The 18,371-nt window shown below is 42.3% G+C and overlaps 1 protein-coding gene across 1 annotated transcript in view; it reads left to right on the top strand.

Moving 5' to 3' along the window:
• Window positions 1-18,371, top strand: part of PTPRQ (protein tyrosine phosphatase receptor type Q) — a 1,724,016-nt gene that overhangs the window by 1,247,584 nt on the left and 458,061 nt on the right. The window contains exon 48 of the mRNA XM_085652983.1: window positions 15,063-15,184. Within this exon, the coding sequence (XP_085509109.1) occupies window positions 15,063-15,184 (122 nt within the window). The remainder of the gene's footprint in view (window positions 1-15,062; window positions 15,185-18,371) is intronic.

Here is an 18,371-nt window from a genome sequence, read left to right as displayed (position 1 = left end):
AAATGATGGTTGTTAGTTACAGAAAATGCATTATTGTGGAAACCAGGGGAAAACGTCTTATGAGAGGAAGTGATTGGATTATAGGCAGACGGGGAGAAGTATGGGTCATCCCTGCGGAGTAAATTGCTGTGATTTATAAGGGTAGGCAGCACTGATATCTTGCCCTGGGGCTGACTCACAAACAGTCCTACATCACTGTCCAATGCTCATCATCTAAGAAAATAAAGTGTATTAAGGCTATTTCAAAAGTTGCAAAGTTTAAGTCATCAAATTACCAGCCGATTTCCTAATTCCATTTGCTCTCTTTAAAATGCTGCCCAAGGTATTTTAACTGCGTATCCTGCAATTGTCCAAATACACTGGAAAAGCATTATTGGAGTTATGTATTTTTTCCTTATATGCCTTCTGAAGTAGGTATTCGACTGTATAAAATATTGGTGCATCCTTAGTATTGGTAATAATATGTTCCGATGCACATCTTTGCAATGTTACAGAAAAAATAAGCAATAGTATATTGTATCATGCTCTGGTCTCAGGAAGTAGTCTTTACTGAGTGACCTGAAAAATACGTCCTCAAATGCCCAATCACTGGCAAGGCAGTGAGTAAAGTAGAGGGGCCCAAACTAGAGGGTGGAGACATCATGACTAACGTGCCCACTAATAGAAGTGACCATTTGCCTGAGTAGCAGGTCATCATGAACTTGGCAATGACAGCAACAAGCAATGGAAGGAAAACAGTGATAAAACAACAGAATGATGGCAATAGGAGCATAAGACGACAGAACGGTGCATGAAGGACAGGTGGGCACAGCTGACACGCGTACACGCGGCAGATTAGCTAAGGTAATAGCTTTGTACGAGTTACACTTACACGTGTGTAATTTACAATGTATTGGTTTTCCACAAGCATTCCATTTTAGTTAATAAGCACGAGTGTGTCATTATGTGTGCCTTTAAATGTATGGTTGACACAAATGAGTGCGTCATGTGCTAGATATGCACTTGAGGCATAAAAAAAGATTAGGGCACTTGTAGAGTTAAGCATTTGAATCCATCATTTCATATAGCGAAATAAATGTATTGCACATGTGCTGTAAAAACTGGACCTATTCTTACAGGGTAGACACAAGTTGCTCCTTTGTGGATGAAACCTGTATTTGCCATGTATTTTCTGGTCCTCTTCTTTGACCTTTCCCTGAGCATGCCCATTTTTTCTACTCTTTGACCTTCCATGTGCTTATTGTACACATGCATTGCGTACTGCATGTTATGTACACACACAGCCGCACTCGCACATACGCGCATGTTACTCATGCTCAAACTATATGTGGCTGCTCGCCTTTGAAGCATGTGATGGCTAGTGATTTAGTGGGTTGAATAGAAGCCACAGACTCCTGCTGCGATCGCCAAGGTACAGTTTCACATCCCATCAAGGTCGGCTAAGGCTTCCGCTCTTCTGCGGCCCATACATTAAGCAGTTTTCAACTGAGAGACCCTGAAATCTCTTATTGACACTGCTTGGAAGCACAGAAGTGGGGAATGAAGCTCAATATGATGATGATGATGATGATAAGAATAAGAATAAGAATAAGAATAAGAATAAGAATAAGAATAAGAATAAGAATAAGAATAAGAATAAGAAGAATAATGCAGAGCAATCCTTAATCAAGTATGCTCAAGTCTTCCATTGCACTTTCAGTATCTTCCACTCCTCGTCCTGAACCCACTATCAGGTCCACTATGCACTTCCATCACTCCTTGAACTCTACTCACCTCCTCATACACCACTGAATGTCAAACTCCAGCCGTCCCTACCACTCACCACAGAGCAGGGCTGGACGATCGTCTGCCACCTGCGTCTCATGAAACTTTCTCTGCTGGATATAAAACACTTCTAAAAGTCATGCAATGAAAAGATCAGAGAATTTTCGCTGCTGTTCATACTACAGCCCTTAGGAGCAAATTGACAGAGTACCATAAAGCTCCTTAACATGGAGCTCTACTCCTCCATTGTCATCCATCATCATCCAATTATACTATTGCATTTCTCCTAATTTGCAGACCCCCCCCTCTTTTAACCCTATATTCACCGAAACTGGCCTAGAGCACCCTAAACTTTGCATACTTGAAGACTTCAATTTATTGACAGCATCCTCTGAAAAAATGGTCCATAGAGATGCAACATGGATTTCCTTTAAAATGTAACACCTCTTAGAGTTTAATGTTTGGTGACTGATAGTATATGGTGTACCAAGGATAGGGCTAGAATGAATCTTTGACTCTCGAATTGAATTATGATTGAGTAAAGGCATCTCATGCTGGGCCTACTTATCATGTTTTTCTTTTCAATAAACTGAAACTCAAAAGCTTTGAAGTTGAGATAGAGAGAATGTATTGTATGGGATTTACGCTAATTTTGTAATTTTTTTGCCAACTTGTCACATTAGGGTCCAGATTTACTAAGAGCTTATGTTGCCGTTGCATCATTCAAGTTGATGCAAGGCGATGCACGTGCTTAAGTGAGATTTACTATGTAAGACAGAGCCATGTTGCGTGGCTCTGCCTGGCATAGTAAATCTGGAGTAATACAGGGCAGCGTAAGTCGCTGCCATGCATTACTCTGCCCTGGGAAGCTGTTCTGGGGTGGGGCATGGGCATTTTCCACACATCCACCCATGGATTTTGGTGCATTTCCAGATTTACTAACATTAGCAAACCTGAGAAAGTGTGAAAATACTACGCCTTCCCAGGGGATGCATAACAAGGAGAATATGTTTATGTCTCCTCATGTTTTCCTCTTTCCACGTGTGCTGCACTTTACAGCACACATAGAAAGAGGAAAAAGCCTCAAAAGATTGTTTTGTGCAGGAAGGTGTCCCTTCCTGCACAAAAATAAACCTGCCAGCAACTCAGGCATCCTTGAACCATGGTGCAAGGGTGCCTGCGATGGGACTTGGGTGCACTCACTGCGCCAGTGCAGATAGAGAACAGGAATGTGCTATATCTTAGTAGATACGTCACATTCCTACTTTCTCCATTTGACGTAGTGCAGCTTATCAAGTTGTCTTGCTGTGTTGCCTTGTGTCAAATGTTAGTAAGTCTGCCCCTAAGTATATGTTGTCATGTTGTTTCCAGGTCTGTAAATCATATGGCAAACAATTGTCGTTTCTCGGTATTAATGGAACCAACAGACTGTGGTAGGGAAATTTAATGTACATTAAGCAACTTTCAATCTCAAAGAAAATCCTCTTCCTTCCTCTCACACTCTCCCTCTCACACACTCTGCTCTCTTCCACCTGCCCTTTCACAATAAAAGGTCATTGGGAGCTAAATATTTTAGTTGATAAGAGCAAGAGTCAGTGGTGTAATGCAAAAGGATTCTCCCCCTGCAGAAAGTGATGAGGGTATCCTGAGTCTCCCATTTGTCAAAGATATTCTTTGGAATTGGGCTGATTGGGGCACCCGGAGGGCTGGGGCCCCCTGATGGGTTGCCCACCACCCCCTGCTCTACATAGGCTGCATGGGCCTGCGTTATGCCCCTGGCAACAGAAGGAAATCTGAAATGTTTTGTCAAAAACAGATTTTCAGTGTATTGCCAGGTGAATTCCTTCTGCACATTACAAAACCATGCTAGAATTGTGCATATTCTAATAACTAAAATTAAGAGGACAGGTCTTATAACAGGATTCAATGACCGAAAAATGCAAGCTCCATGCTAAAGCTACTTATGCATATCGCACATACTGTAACACTTACTTTCCAAAGATAACTGGAAATATGAATCACTGTCACAATTATTTCTTTCACTGCAATTTTTAATCCTATGTATTTAGCCGTGAAAAGTGGATTTAGGTTCTGTAGAGAATTGCCATTATAACCCCTCTTTTCAATTCATCATGTCTGTGGTTCAGGAATGCAGCAGTACTAATTAGTCATCTACCAGCGTTGATATATTGGTTTCTCTGCTTTCATTTACTTTTTCGGTCATGTTGACTGGAAAATGTCAACTCTCGTGGTAGTCAGGTTTAAAGAAATATTCGCATATTATTATGTTCAGGTTACTGGAATTATGCAGCAATGTATGGCCACAGTTTGTGATGATAAAAGGCAAAGTATGCTGTGTAATCCGCATTCTTCAACAGTTTTATCATGCTTCTTCGACACAGAAACATATTATTTCTGTCTGATCTAGGTTTCACCTCACTATTACCAGTTTAACACTGGACTACAGCGATCAGCAAATAAAAGCTGACCAGTTAAACCTTGCAGGGTCAGGGCTACCACTGCATGGCACCCTGTGCAGCACTGGTTTTAGGAGCTTTTGATTTGTTCATTGAAATCTGTAAATCATGCAGCAGGTGGTGAACAATGCGGCGATTTGTAGATCCATAATAATGCTGAAATGCGGCTACCCCAGCATTGCAAGTAGAATAGATTACGGATCATTGATAAAATACTTAACATGCAAGAAGCACGTCAATTGGTTTGCTTGGAAGCCTTAAAAGTAGAGATCTGTGATAATAACAATCAAGTTTAGTAGGGTGGCCATGCATTCCAGATATGCCGGGACAGTCCCTCTTTTTTCATTATCTGTCCCGGCACATTTTACTAAATTCAGGACATGCCCGAGTAATTTGATAGAGACTTCTAGCCATCGATTCCTTACCTCAAAAGTTTCCCCAGGTGTGAGACTGGAGCCAGATTTTTTCAAGCAGTACCCCTGTGCACTGGTAGGCGGCATCGGTCAACATAGTGCCTGTGTCGTCCAGCCAGGAAGTGACCGCCAGAAGTAACATGCACTGTGCCTATATAGGCACCATAACGGCGCTCTGACATCAGTTCTTTTATTTCTAAGCCATTTGGAGGACCATCTCTCCTTAATACGGCAGTAAGTGTTGGCTCTCTTGGCCAAGGGAGCCATCTAGAAGGTGCCCGCATCAGGAGTAGAGCGTGGTTGCTATTCCCACTACCTTCAGGTGCCCAAGACAGACAGAGGTCTTCATCCTATTCTAGCCCTGCATCTACCCAACTCCTTCCTGAAAAAGGAGAAGTTCAAAATGCTCACATTAGTTCAATTCCTATCTGCCCTTGCCATGGAGCCTGGATGGTAGCGTTTGACTTGCAGGGTTCATACTTCCACATCCCCATCCCTTTCGGCCTTACTAGCACCCCTCAAGTGTTCACCTAGGAGATGGCACATTTGAGGAGGTCAGGGGTTCCAGTCTGGCCCTACCCCGACGATTGGCTGTTGAAGGCATGCTCCCCCCAAGCAGTCTTCTCCCACTTCCAGACTACGACGGACCTCCTGCATTCGCTGTGGCTCACTATAAACATGCCGAAGACGTACCTGCCTTCGTGTCAGACACTCGCTTTCATCTGGGCTGTTCTGGACACTGACAATTCGGGCCTATCCTCCTGAGCGGCGAGTCCTGGATATTCAGGCAATGCTACTGATTTTTTATCCTCTATCCTGAATTTTGGTGAGACTGACTCTGAGGCTGTTGAGCCTTATGGCCTCTTTCATTCTTCTTGAGACACATGCCTGTTGGCATTAGAGGGCTCTGCAGTGGGACCTGAAGTTCGAGTAGGCACAGCATCAGGGAAAGCTCTCCAACATGGTTCAAATCTCGGGGGGAATGGAAAGGACTGCAGTGGTAGCTGATGAACAGCAGTTGGATCAGCAGCAAACCCATCTGAACTCCTCAGCCAGAATTGATTGTAGTGATGGATGTGTCACTCTTGAGTTGGGGGTGGCATCTGAGAGAGGTGGAGATCAGAGGACTCTGGTCTCCAGCTGAGTCCGGGCTTCACATCAACCTGTTGAAGCTCTGGGCAATCTGGTTAGCATTGAAAGCAATTCTTCCTTCGATCAAGGGAAGGCTGATTCAGGTGTTCTTAGACAACACCACTGCCATGTGGTACTCCAACAAACAGGGCAGGGTGGTGTCAAACACCCTTTGTCAAGAGGCCCTGCACCTCTGGACATGGCTGGAACGTCAAAGCATTTACCAGGTGTTTCAACACATGGGTGGCTCGCAGAACGCTAGGGAGGATGAACTCAGCTGTCGATGCCTAGTGGATCAAAAATTGCATCTTCGTCTGAAAGGGGCGCAAGGTCTCTTTCAAGAAGGGGGAGAACCTTGGTTAGATTTGTTTGCCACTGCTAAGAATGTGCAATGTCATCAGTTTTGCAAGCTAGCGTTTCCAAGGCAGCTCTCGCTCAGGGATGCTTTTCACCTCGAGTAGAGCTCCAGCTTCTTGCATGCCTTTTCACCAATACCACTGCAGCTCAAGTTCTCAAGAAGATCAGGAACGATCAGGACCAAGTCATTCTTGTGGTCCGGGATTGGGCATGGATGGTTTGGTATCCTGAGCTATTGAGCATGAGCATCAGTCCTCCGGTGAGGCTGCCTCTATGGGGGGATCTTCTGTTGCAGCTACAGAGGAGGTTTCTGCACCCAAACCTGCGCACCCTCTGCCTGCTTGCGTGGAAATTCAATGGGTACAATTGGCAACTTTGACCTTCCTCCTGAAGTCTGATGATGTTATTCTGGCAACCAGGCATCCCTCTACTAAGACGGTCTATGTGTGCCACTGGGATAATTTTGTGGCATGGTTTGCTTCCAGGAACATCGACCCTGTCTCTCCACCCCTTTCTAAAGTTTTACTAATTGTTCTGTCTTTGACCCAGCAAGGCTCTGCTCTAGACACAGATAAGGGTTATTTGTCAGCCATTTCTGCCTTTTTGTAGTTGCTGGACCAACCTTCTTTTTCAAGTCACCTGTTGTGTGTGTTGTATGTTGTGACATTGTCCCTCAAAGTTCTCCAACATCTGTTCCCTCCCGGACCATTTATCATTCCCCAATGGGACTTAAATCGGGTCCTCACTTTCCTCACATGCCCGCATTTCGAGCCACTGCACAATTTCCCACTATGTTTGGTAACTTTCAAGAAAGCTCTCTTAGTGGCCATTATATCTTCCAGAAGGGTCACGGAAATGCAGGCACTCTTTGTACCCCCTCCTTATACTACCTTTTACTCAGACAACTGGTTCTCAAAACACATACCTCCTTTCTGCCAAAGGGTGTAACACCCTTTTCTGTAGGCCAGACCATCACCTTGCCTACCTTCTTTGCTCGACCTCATTCTTCTAAGGAAGAGAAGAGACTCCACCATCTGGACTAAAAGACAGCACTGTCATTCTACATTGATTGAACTAAAGAGTTTCTAGTAGATGATTAACTCTTTTTCAGCTACAGACCCTTTCACGATGGATAGTGATCTGCATAAAGATCTGCTATGCAATGCCCCAAAAGCAATCCCCTGAAGGTTAGCATGCTCACTTCGCCGGAGCCAAGGCTGCAAATGCTGTATTAGCTTGCAGAGCCCCTGTCCTGGACCTCTGTCCGGCAACAACATGGGCATCTCTACATACGTTCACCAGACGCTACTGTCTGGATAGTCAGGTCCGTCTTGCTGGGCAGTTTGCCCGTTTAGTCCTGCAGGACTTCTTGCTCTAATATGTTTGCAGTTGGGTATCTATTCTAAGGGAAAGAATCTACGGACAGAAGTTGATGAATAAGTTACTTACATTCGGTAACGCCTTATCTGGTAAATGTCTAGCTGCAGAGTCCTTACTGACTCTCCCATCCTCCCCACTTTGTGAACTGATTATAGTGTGAGGGTCACCTTTCTAAGGGCCTTGAAAATTCACACCAATTGTCAGTGTTCCTTGTGGCTCCCTGTGCCTGGCGCGGGAAGTTGCGAAAAGAAACTGATGTCAGTGGACTGGGGTGGAGCATATATAGGCACCATGCATGTCACTTCTGGTGCAAACGACGCTGGCACAGAGCCGAACGATGACACCTACCAGTGTGCAGGGGTACTGCTCAAAACATATCTGGAAGAAAGAATATGAAAATAAAGAACAATTTAAAAACACACAAATTGGATGGACTTGTGTTTTGCATTTGAGTGCGGATCAAAATTTCTTACATATCTGGGTCCAGTCTGGCGTCTGGGGAAAATACTAAGGTGGGGAATCTGCAGCTCTATAGAGTCTGTACCAGATAAGCTCATACCAGAGATAAGTAACTTCTTCTTTAGAGAGGGTTGACTGTATACAAAAGGAAACAATGTATTATGTCTTCCAATATAGAATTTGGGACCAGCCTTTCCAGAAAGCAATTTGATGATCACAGATCTTACTCTGTGTAAATGCTATATTTAATGTATTCCAATTAGTGCCAGCTTGTCTATGATGCCTCTGTTGGTCAGCATTCTCTTTTATGTCATTCTGTGTTCAAATGAAATTGTAGTCCTACTTCAGTGTTTGTGAAATGTCCTGGTTTTTGTTTTCAACAATAACGGTTACATTGTGCATTGAAAGAAAGCAAGGCCTGTGATTATCAACATAGAAAAAATACAAGACTTTGGCCTAGAAACCTCATCATAGAATTAATACACAAGTACCAAAGGCAAGCTTGTGTGATGTTAAGTATAACCAGGAGTTTAAAAGAAGGGCTAGAGGGGCGTGTGTGTGCATGCACTTGTGTGTATGCATTTTTTTTAAACCTGGGATAACACTTAGAGTACAGCCAGTCACTTCCAGATTTGGCTGTCGAAGTCACTAATTTTAGATCTCTAGTACTATTCCAAGTCTGTTCTTCAAATATTTAAAGTTAAATATTGAAAGGGGGTTGTATGGGGCGTTATGTTGTGTAAAGCAATATAGTAAACCTTTCTTTAAAGCTGAACTTGTTTTCGACCTAACAGGGATGTTTCACAGCACCATGATTTATACATGCTCAAAATATAAGAACATGTTCAACATACACAGTAGGCCGTAAAATTGCTCAAGTGCATTTCTGTTGACAGTTGGTCTCAAGTACAGGTTTCAATTACATTTGGAATTAGCTTGAAAGTCTTCCTTGTGTGGAAACAGTGCCAGCTGCTTCTTGCACGTATGCTTGTGAACGATGACACTTAAGTGGGAGAGCTGGCACTATTTAATCATTGGTATCGATGTACAGAAAACATTCATGGAATAATAAGTTTCTAAACAGATAATAAATGTTGACGAATGACTTGACCAACTTATTAACGCCCTTATTAAAACAACTTAATTAAACTCTTTTGTAACAAATCTGCCTAATAAAAGCCTTAATGTACACTAACGGTATCTGGTGATTCTAACAATTTTAATCTAAATATTTCTAACGCGTTCAATAAATGTACTAATCACAAATGTTCAATATCATTTTTTTAGCTTATCAACTATGCTAATTGATGGATAATTAAACGTTTCTTGCAATGACATGCCCTAAACTTCCTAATGGTGAATAAAATACATAAAGCCGCATGTCATGCAATGATCCGCTATGTGAATATGAACAAAATGCATCTTTTGTTGTGTTTTTTCTCCATCTGTGCAATATTAGGAGAGTGTCTGGCTTCAGCTTCTGATTTTAGAGAACAGGTATTGCTACTTCTTCTTTTGTCATCTTAGCACACGTGCAATCTAGTAGTACATTTAGCCTTTGAGGGTTCTTCTAAGACCTTTCATGCTGCTTTCACGATTCCTTGGAATTCATGCCATCACCAGAACCAGACAATAGAATTAATGTAAACATGTTTTTCTGTGGATTACAGTAATGTATTCTCTGCAGTGGGACCTGAAGTTCCAGTGGGCTCAGCATATGGGGAAAGCTCTCAGGGGAACATGGTTCAGATCTTGGAGGGAATGCAAAAGACCTGAGGTGGTAGCTGATGAACAGCAGTTAGGTCAGCGGCAGACCACTCTTGGTGGGGCCCATGTACCCCAGAAGATCATTTCAAACTAAACTGGTCAATTAAGCCTTGTACTATGGCATGGCTCTATGCAACAATGCAGGAGACAAACAGCTGAACCCTGAATCCTCAACAAACAGCATATTTACTGTTATTTCTGTTCACATCCTCTCTAAACGCCTCACTCCCTTGTTACCTTGGATCACCCAGAACCTCATAAATATACTATCTTCGTTATTATGAAACCAGTAGGAGATGTGCATTATTGGAAGTCCACGAAAAATACAATAGCTTCCCAGAAGCCATATTTGCACATACACAAAAAAGAGCACACAATGGCAACTTGTGAGGCACTACGTTAAATACCAGAATAATAAACAACTTGTACAGCAGAAACACGTGTATTTTGCTATGCAGTGCAATTTCAAGTATCCCATTCATCCTGAAACAAACATCATATTTTTCCTCTGGTACCTACAGCGGAAAGTATTATTTGCCCTCTATTTCTGTAGGTGTCTAACACAGTACCATTTAAAGCAGTTTGCACTTCTTCCCTGATGGCCATTTTAATTATTGAATTTTAATTATTACAGTCTCAACTTGGAGACACTGTGGTGTCCTTCAGAACACGATTTGCTTTTATATTGTACAATGATAATTGTTAACTAAGTGCAACTACACAGCTTGAAATCTCCAACATCATCCTCCGTCTGATCTTCCCAGCTTTCCAGGGCATTGTCAATCAAGACACCAGGTTGCCCAAGAAAGTTTTGGACCCGCTGTGGGTAGATGTACAGATCTAAGGAACAGAAACAGTTGCAAACAGTCTGCTCTCAGAACTAAAAGTCATGGTCTAATGTTACTAATGCATAAAACACACCTTTTTAAAATAATTGTGGAGAGGCTTGTTTTTCTTATATCAAGTGTGTTTTATTTCCTTTCGTTTTTGCTTTGTGGCCTGGAAGTTGTGCACTGTATTGAAGAGTTTGAGGTACACTCAATATCATCACATGGACTGTTTGTAGATATCTGAGGAGTTTATGTGTCAATTATTTCAGTATGAAAAGAGAAATACTGAGCAATGATTGCATGGCATTGATGACTGAATTTTTAGAATCAATAGAGTAGTTAGTTTGAAATGGGGGGTTATTTGTTGTGAATGGCACTAGATCTGCTAATGACACCCTAGGCAGCTGCCCAACATTGCCTTGCCCTAGTGCAGACTGGGACACTTATCAAAATACATTTGGAGGGTTATATAAAATATTATGCAGGTAAGTCCAGCTAATTGTGACGAAATACTAGCAAACATACACACAAACACATACATACACTCACACTCTTTGACACTTGGTATAGCAGGTTTACCAATACTTCTGAGTTGCACACTGTCTTAAAGCATAAGACACCCCGGAAGTCATCATTGAGTTGTCTAATGTACACCCGCTTTGATCATTGGTGTACTCTCACCTCATCGAATAAGGAAGGATTGTCGTGGCTGAATTTAGCAAAATTATGAATTTTGATGGTGACGCCCTTTGTAATTTGTCTTGGCTTCCCATAGTATCAAAAGAATTGCATAAGATTAACTTTGAGATACTGTCTCCTTATTTGACTATAGACTTGGAAGGAACTTTGCAGCCAAGATAAGAGAGGGTGTCTGAACCGGACCAGTTATTGTTCTATGTCAGACTGTGATGGAGCTTTGTGTTCTAGGGGAGTCCCACTTCCGTGTATTGCTTTAAAGGCTGGCAATGAATCCACTCAGGAGAGGAGAGAAGCTGCACTGAAGTCAAAAGCAAAATTCTACTGATTTGAAGGTTAGTTAGAGGCCAAATTGAGTAGCAAGAACCTTTCATCAGGCCACGTGGACATACTGCCTAGATGATCTAATGTAACCACAAGAATAATTTCTGCCCACCCATAGCACTTTGGGGTCAAAAATGTGATGGGGCCATCAAAAGACCGTACTTGTTGTGAAGCCTTTTGTGCCCTTGGCTCAACCATTTTAGAAACCCTTCTTGCATCTGTTTATAGTCTGTGAGAGATGCAATGTTTCTTCCGTTTCTCATCAGTTCAATGGGTTGCATTTCATTGGCTCAAGTGTGTCTCATGTGGGTATCCCTGTCACCCAAATACTCCACGACGATCCTCAATTTTTGAGATATAACAGGCTGAAATTGTGACACAGTCGGATGTCTACTGAGTGTTAGCCCAATTCCTGACAATAGTGGCTGGCCCTTTGAACACTGACATTGGGACCGGTTAGCAGTGTTTCTTGTCCCCCGAACTATGTCGCAAGCCACCGCTAGGGGTGGGTGACAAATTCTACTTCACCAACGGAGTTTGGCGAGTTTTGCCCACTCTACACAGAATCCTCTTCCCAACCTTAAGTTGACAAGCTCAAGCGAGACAAAGAATATGCTAGACCTCCTTCCGGTGAGATTACTCAACGTGGGCGGGCTTGGCAAGACACGTCTGCTCGTGTTGAGAAACCTGCCCTCACGTTGACGGAGCTGTGGCTCGAGTAGAACATCTACTTGAGTGGCAAAAAGAAGCAGTCCTTTCTTGCACAGCACGTGGTGGCATTCACCCTATTTTCACAGAGCAGATAAACTCCCAGCACTAAAAATTAGTGCGAGTAGTTCAGCTTACCTCACTCCTCCGCTCGCAGAACTCCAAGGAGCGCCATAGAGATTTTTTGGCACTTCACAGAGTTCCGCGTAGCAGAACTCCACAAACTCCACCAGGCCTTGTCACCACCACTGAATATTTGATGCCTGTGATCCCAGACATTGGCAACTATGTGGGCTACTTCCTCCATGCTAACCAGTTATGTCATGTGATTGGATTCCCAATGCCAGCTCACTTTTGGGTGGTGTGTTTTGGGATTTTGAGCAATAACTTAAAACCTAAAGTCCAACTCACTCAAATAGCTCCCTGGCTTCCAAGGCTATTGAGAAACGTATAAAAAGGGCTATTGTGTCACACAGAACACATTTTAAAAGCAGCTTGATCCATTCAGAAATAAAATTCATAGTAAAATAACGGAGACAAGAATTTCTGGAGGTTGCCAAGGAATGATGACCACAAGAACATATGAGGACTCATAATCAAAAACCCACAGAATATCACTGTCTATGGAATTTAATGGTACCACAATAGTGCTGTGAAATCTTTGTAATCATATCTCCTCTTTAGAAGATGCAAAAATCTTCAGTATTTTGCATATATATTAGGGTGAACTGTTCTAGATTTGGGTCATCATAAAAGAAGAACCATTCCTTTTTAGGAGATAGCTCTGACGAAACTGACACCGTGGCCTGGTTGTAGTGTAAACACTACATGCCATAAGGTTCCTGTTGGTGAAATCCTCATAACCTTCTAAAATAAGCGTTGACTGATTTATCACTGTACCTTGTAAAAAAGTCAAGACATAGGAATATCTGGCATCCAATGGATATTACATGAGTATCCAAGGTGTGAGGACCATAGTAGTAAATGATAGATATTTCTCAGCAGAAACTGGCTGTCCCATGGCCTCAAGAAATTGCCTGACAGTCCAATTGTTGGCAGAGATTCTAAAACTTAAAAACGCACTGGAAATGTTATATCAGCCCCTAAATCATGACTAGGGTCTTCCATGTTGATATTAATGGTGATATTTCCAAAGATGTTAGTAGTTACATTAGCAAGGACAACAATGACAGTTTTACAGAGCTTTTGACGTCAGTCATATTTAAATATATAGTGACACCATTCAATTGGTAAAGCCTAGAGGTTTTATGCATTTCGTTGTCTCACTATCTGTATTGCCTTTTAACCTAAAGAGCAGAGATCCACACATGCAGTGGATTGTATTTGAGAACAGTACAGATATGAAAATCAGCTGTACTGTCTATTTTTTTATTTGCTTAAAATGAAGTTGACCAATATATCCATTTCATCCATAGTTTTACAAGCAGTATTATCAGATGATTTTGTAACCAGTTTATAAAATCATTATTGAGTTGCACTGAATGCTAGACCTTTGCTCGAATGACTTACATTAACTGATCTGATTAATTAATTTTATTATTTTACGTTTTCAAACTTTCAAGTTTTATTCCAAATAGGATGCATACCAATTTTTTTTTAAATGATTGGTTGGGGATCACTTGCCAGTTTCTGATTCAATTCATGAAAATAATCATTTATGAAACAGAAATTTGTTTGCAAGTGTGCACTCACAAAACTAATTACTGGTAGATTAGTCGGTGGGAAAATATTTACCTTCAAAACTAATTAACCCCTTCGCTGCCGCGGACATTCCGCTGCAGCGCTGGGGGGGGCAGGGGGGCAGCGCGGTGGGCCTGTGCTCATGACGGAGCCACTCCGTCATGAGCCACAGTTGAGCTGTGCTCATGACGGAACGGTTCCGTCATGACTCCGCCCATTTGCGTTGTCGCCCCGCACAGGCGGGGAAACAGCGCCGCGCAGGCGGAGCGGCCGCCAACAGGATTGTCATGACTGAACCGTTCCGTCATGAGCACACGGCAACCGTGGCTCATGACGGAACGGTTCCGTCATGAGCGGGGAAGGGGTTAAAATATATGGTTAATCAACGAGACTCCCAAACTCCTAGAGCAAAGTCATTTTGGTTACACAACAAAGAGCAAGACAATGCTTCGTGCTGTAGAGGAGCATACCACATTAGCGAGTAGTATTTGGGACTTACCACTTGAGGTGTACTACCACCCATTACAGTAAGAGGAACTATTGTGTGGTGTTTAAATCAATTCCACAAGGGTAACCATAGGTAGGATTGCAGCTGAAGGAATACAATCTGTCTGGGGAGGATCATTGCACGTTAGCCAAAGATATGAGGAAGTTAATGAAACTCTCGGGTGTTAAATATTTTGATCAATGTTAAGCTACGTACCAAAAAACGATATATTTTTTAAGATATTGAATGTGTGCGTTGCTCTGCTTTGTCTGTGTGTTGCTCTGCCTTGTGTGTGTGTGTGTGTGTGTGCACGCGCATGCCTGGGTGTGTGTGTGTGTGTGTGTCCATGGGCATGAGAGGGAATCAGTAGATGGTGACATTGTTACACAATATTTATTCAGTCCTAAGAGCATGTACAATGAGAACTTCACTCTTTTTACAATTTTGGAAAACCATCACATTTGATGCCCGGCATTGGCATCGTTTCAGGCTGGCAACCTATCTGATAATGGTCTCGAGCACAAATTGTTTGTTGACTTTAAATTACATCACATTATCTTTTTTTTAGCTCCAGAAGGACCTCCAGAAAATGTGACTGTGATTGCCTCTTCTAACCACAGTATTATCATCAGTTGGCGGGAGCCTGCAATCATCACAGGACCAACAACCTACCTCATTAATGTTTCCTCTGTAAGTCATTTGTACTTTTCTGCATTAAGTCTGGCAAATGAGTTTGCCTGTGCCTTGTGGCAGTTTGTTACTCGATCGTCCTGAACATCTAAGCATGAATGTGGCATATTCTCTTTGCCAATCATTCGAGAGTTTATACTTCTTTTCATACTGGAGAGAAACTATATTTTGGGGGAGGGGGATACGTTCTTCTCATTATTTGAAATGATATTATTTGCACACTTTGCAACGAATGCTTGCAAGTTCCCAGAGTTATTACGTTTGGAACGAGCAGAAACGAACTGTCTTGACCTTTAACTTTGACAAACGGTTGGAAAATTCAACATGTTTATAAAAATATTAATTTGACTCCTTCACAATGTCAGATCTGGTTGTGCTGATTTGCCCTTTACAGAAGCAAGTAAATATGTGAATCTGTATTGCTCCATTTCATGTTCCTAACTGACAGCATGCGTTAGTATAAAACACCTCCAGTGGCTGGTGATGTACGTTTTGGAGTTAACATGGGCAAGAATGGTCCCTCTTATGCTCGAAGGCTAGTTTCCAGGAGTGCCGCTGTCATAAGCCGCCGCCCGGGTGGCCATGAAGGCAGAGATTGAACTTCTCTGGGTGAGAAGTATTGCCAGTGCTTAATTTGAGCCAGTGGTATCCAATGCCTGGCTGGCACCGGCACTTAATTGTCAGAACCGGGGCCTGTAACAGTCTGCCACAAGTTGGTGCTGTCTGGTCAATTTGGAGATTACCACAACAGTTAATTATTAACTCAATATACATTAAAATTGAATTGTACCTGCCACCCAAGCAATTCTTATAGCTATAGGGGCCTAAAATAGCCTGGACGGTCACACTTGTAGGAGTGCGAATGTTAGTACTTATGTTGTTACTATCATTGGCGACGCTGGCAGGGGCAACATGTGGTACAAGTTGCAATGGCCGCCTGACGAGAGCCCCGCCACTTCTTTTTTTGTGTGCAAATTAAGCACTGAGGGGAATATTAACAAGCGGCAGCGATAATTATCGCTGGCCGCTCTTAGCGAGAAAAATGTTCTCGCTGGCTATCGCAGGAAATTATTGCCATGCTAGCGTTGTATTAACAATACATAGCGCAATGGCGATAATTTCCCAATGATGACGATGTTTTCCATGGAACATCGCTGGTTTTCCAGCGATGCTCCATGGAAAACGGCGATAACCTTGCTGGTACGACCCTGTGGTCGTATCAGCATAATCCACCCCCAATGGTAAGTATAGCTAAGTCTGCATTTTAGCAGACGTTAGTTTTTGGAGAAAACAGCTGTTTTCTCCAAAAGCTAACGTCTGCTAAAATGCGTGGGCAGCCTTGTAAATATTGTGAAGTGTACATCAGTGATATTTACAAGGTTGTACTGCCCAGTGACCCCCAATTTGCATCTCATTAGAGATGCAAAGGGAGGCATCGGGTAAAGTGTGCTAACATGCGCTAATGCATGTTATCACCCTCTTGTAAATAGGGCGATATTTGTATCTCCGCTTTTTTGGCTTTAACCCCTTCGCTGCTGCGGACATTCCGCTGCAGCGCTGGGGGGGGCAGGGGGGCAGCGCGGCGGGCCTGTGCTCATGACGGAGCCGCTCCGTCATGAGCCACAGTTGAGCTGTGCTCATGACGGAACGGTTCCGTCATGACTCCGCCCATTTGCGTTGTCGCCCCGCACAGGCGGGGAAACAGCGCCGCGCAGGCGGAGCGGCCGCCGGCAGGATTGTCATGACGGAACCGTTCCGTCATGAGCACACGACAACCGTGGCTCATGACGGAACGGTTCCGTCATGAGCAGGGAAGGGGTTAAAAGCCAAAAAAGCGGAGATATGGCCCTTGTAAATATGCCCCTGGGTCTCTCCACCTACCAAGGGGGCAGACGTGTTCTCTGTTGCAATGCCTAGTGTGCAGTCAAACTGAGTCTGGTTTGCCTATGAATGAGAATTTTCCATATTTTGTCATGTTTTTCTTTTTATTGATTAGAATAATGCTACTTTAAGTTGACCTGTACGGTAAGCTGACAGTTTACCACCTTACCAATGGATGTAATGCAATTCAAACCCAGTATTTTGAGCTCTTTTTGTTTGGTGATAATTTAAACTGTGCTTTGCTTTTGTATCTTGTTTCGAAGTTGTGCTGAAATGTTAACACTCTTGGATGAGTAAGGAAGCAATTGGCGACCCCTATATAACTCAAAGTGTCAATCACTATTTTCCTCCTGACTTTCGATCTGTCACTCACACACAGAACTGAGTTCAAAGCCAAGCCCACATTTCAAAAACTTGTCAAGAGAGCAATATATATGTTAAATTCGATGCAATTTAGTAATTTACGTTGCAAACATTTAAAAATAGATGGAGACATGACATAGTCATGGTGCCCAATTCTGCTAAAGCCTTCTGGGGAAGAATGATCTTGAGAGCACTAAGCGCACTAATTAGCATCCCATGAAAAGAGAATGAACGTTTCAATTCCAGTGTATTCCTTAACAATAGTGATGACTGGTAATTCCCGTGGTCCACCATACATGCTTTGCACAAATGTTGATGCACAGCATGCCATTGGATCTATGATACCTTTTTGGACCTCATTATAATGGTGTGCAAAAGTTGACCTCTGCTAAGACGCACCAAAATATATGAGCACCAAAACCAATATGGGTTTTGGTGCTCATATATAGATAATGTCATAAAACATGTCATGGGTGATGTAATATGTGAGGTCTAACTATAAATGGTGTTTTTTTAAAATTCAAAACATAATGTCGTCAATGAAATATTCACCTAACTATAAGGTTACTTTAACCTTTGATTTTTTTATCAGTGAATTTCTAAAGTTTTGAAAAAATACACAAAACCAGATTTTTTTTATCACACCTTACTAAAACATTACTTTAACATTTGGGTTTTTCAGTAAATATGCAAATATGTAAATATATATATATATATATATATATATATATATATATATATATATATATATATATATATATATATATATATTTTCCCTTAAAAAACCATAGGTTTCACACATGTTATAGTTAGGTGGATATTTCACTCGTAAAAAACCAATGAAATTCCCCCGTTATAGTTAGTTCAGATAACTATGACTCGCGCGCCCGCAATCCACTACTCATGACGTCACATATTACATCACTCATGACATGGTCAGTGG

The sequence above is a fragment of the Triturus cristatus genome, chromosome 4_1, assembly GCF_964204655.1.
Source record: "Triturus cristatus chromosome 4_1, aTriCri1.1, whole genome shotgun sequence".
Lineage (NCBI taxonomy): Eukaryota > Metazoa > Chordata > Amphibia > Caudata > Salamandridae > Triturus > Triturus cristatus.
This window is presented reverse-complemented; position numbering and strand designations above follow the sequence as displayed.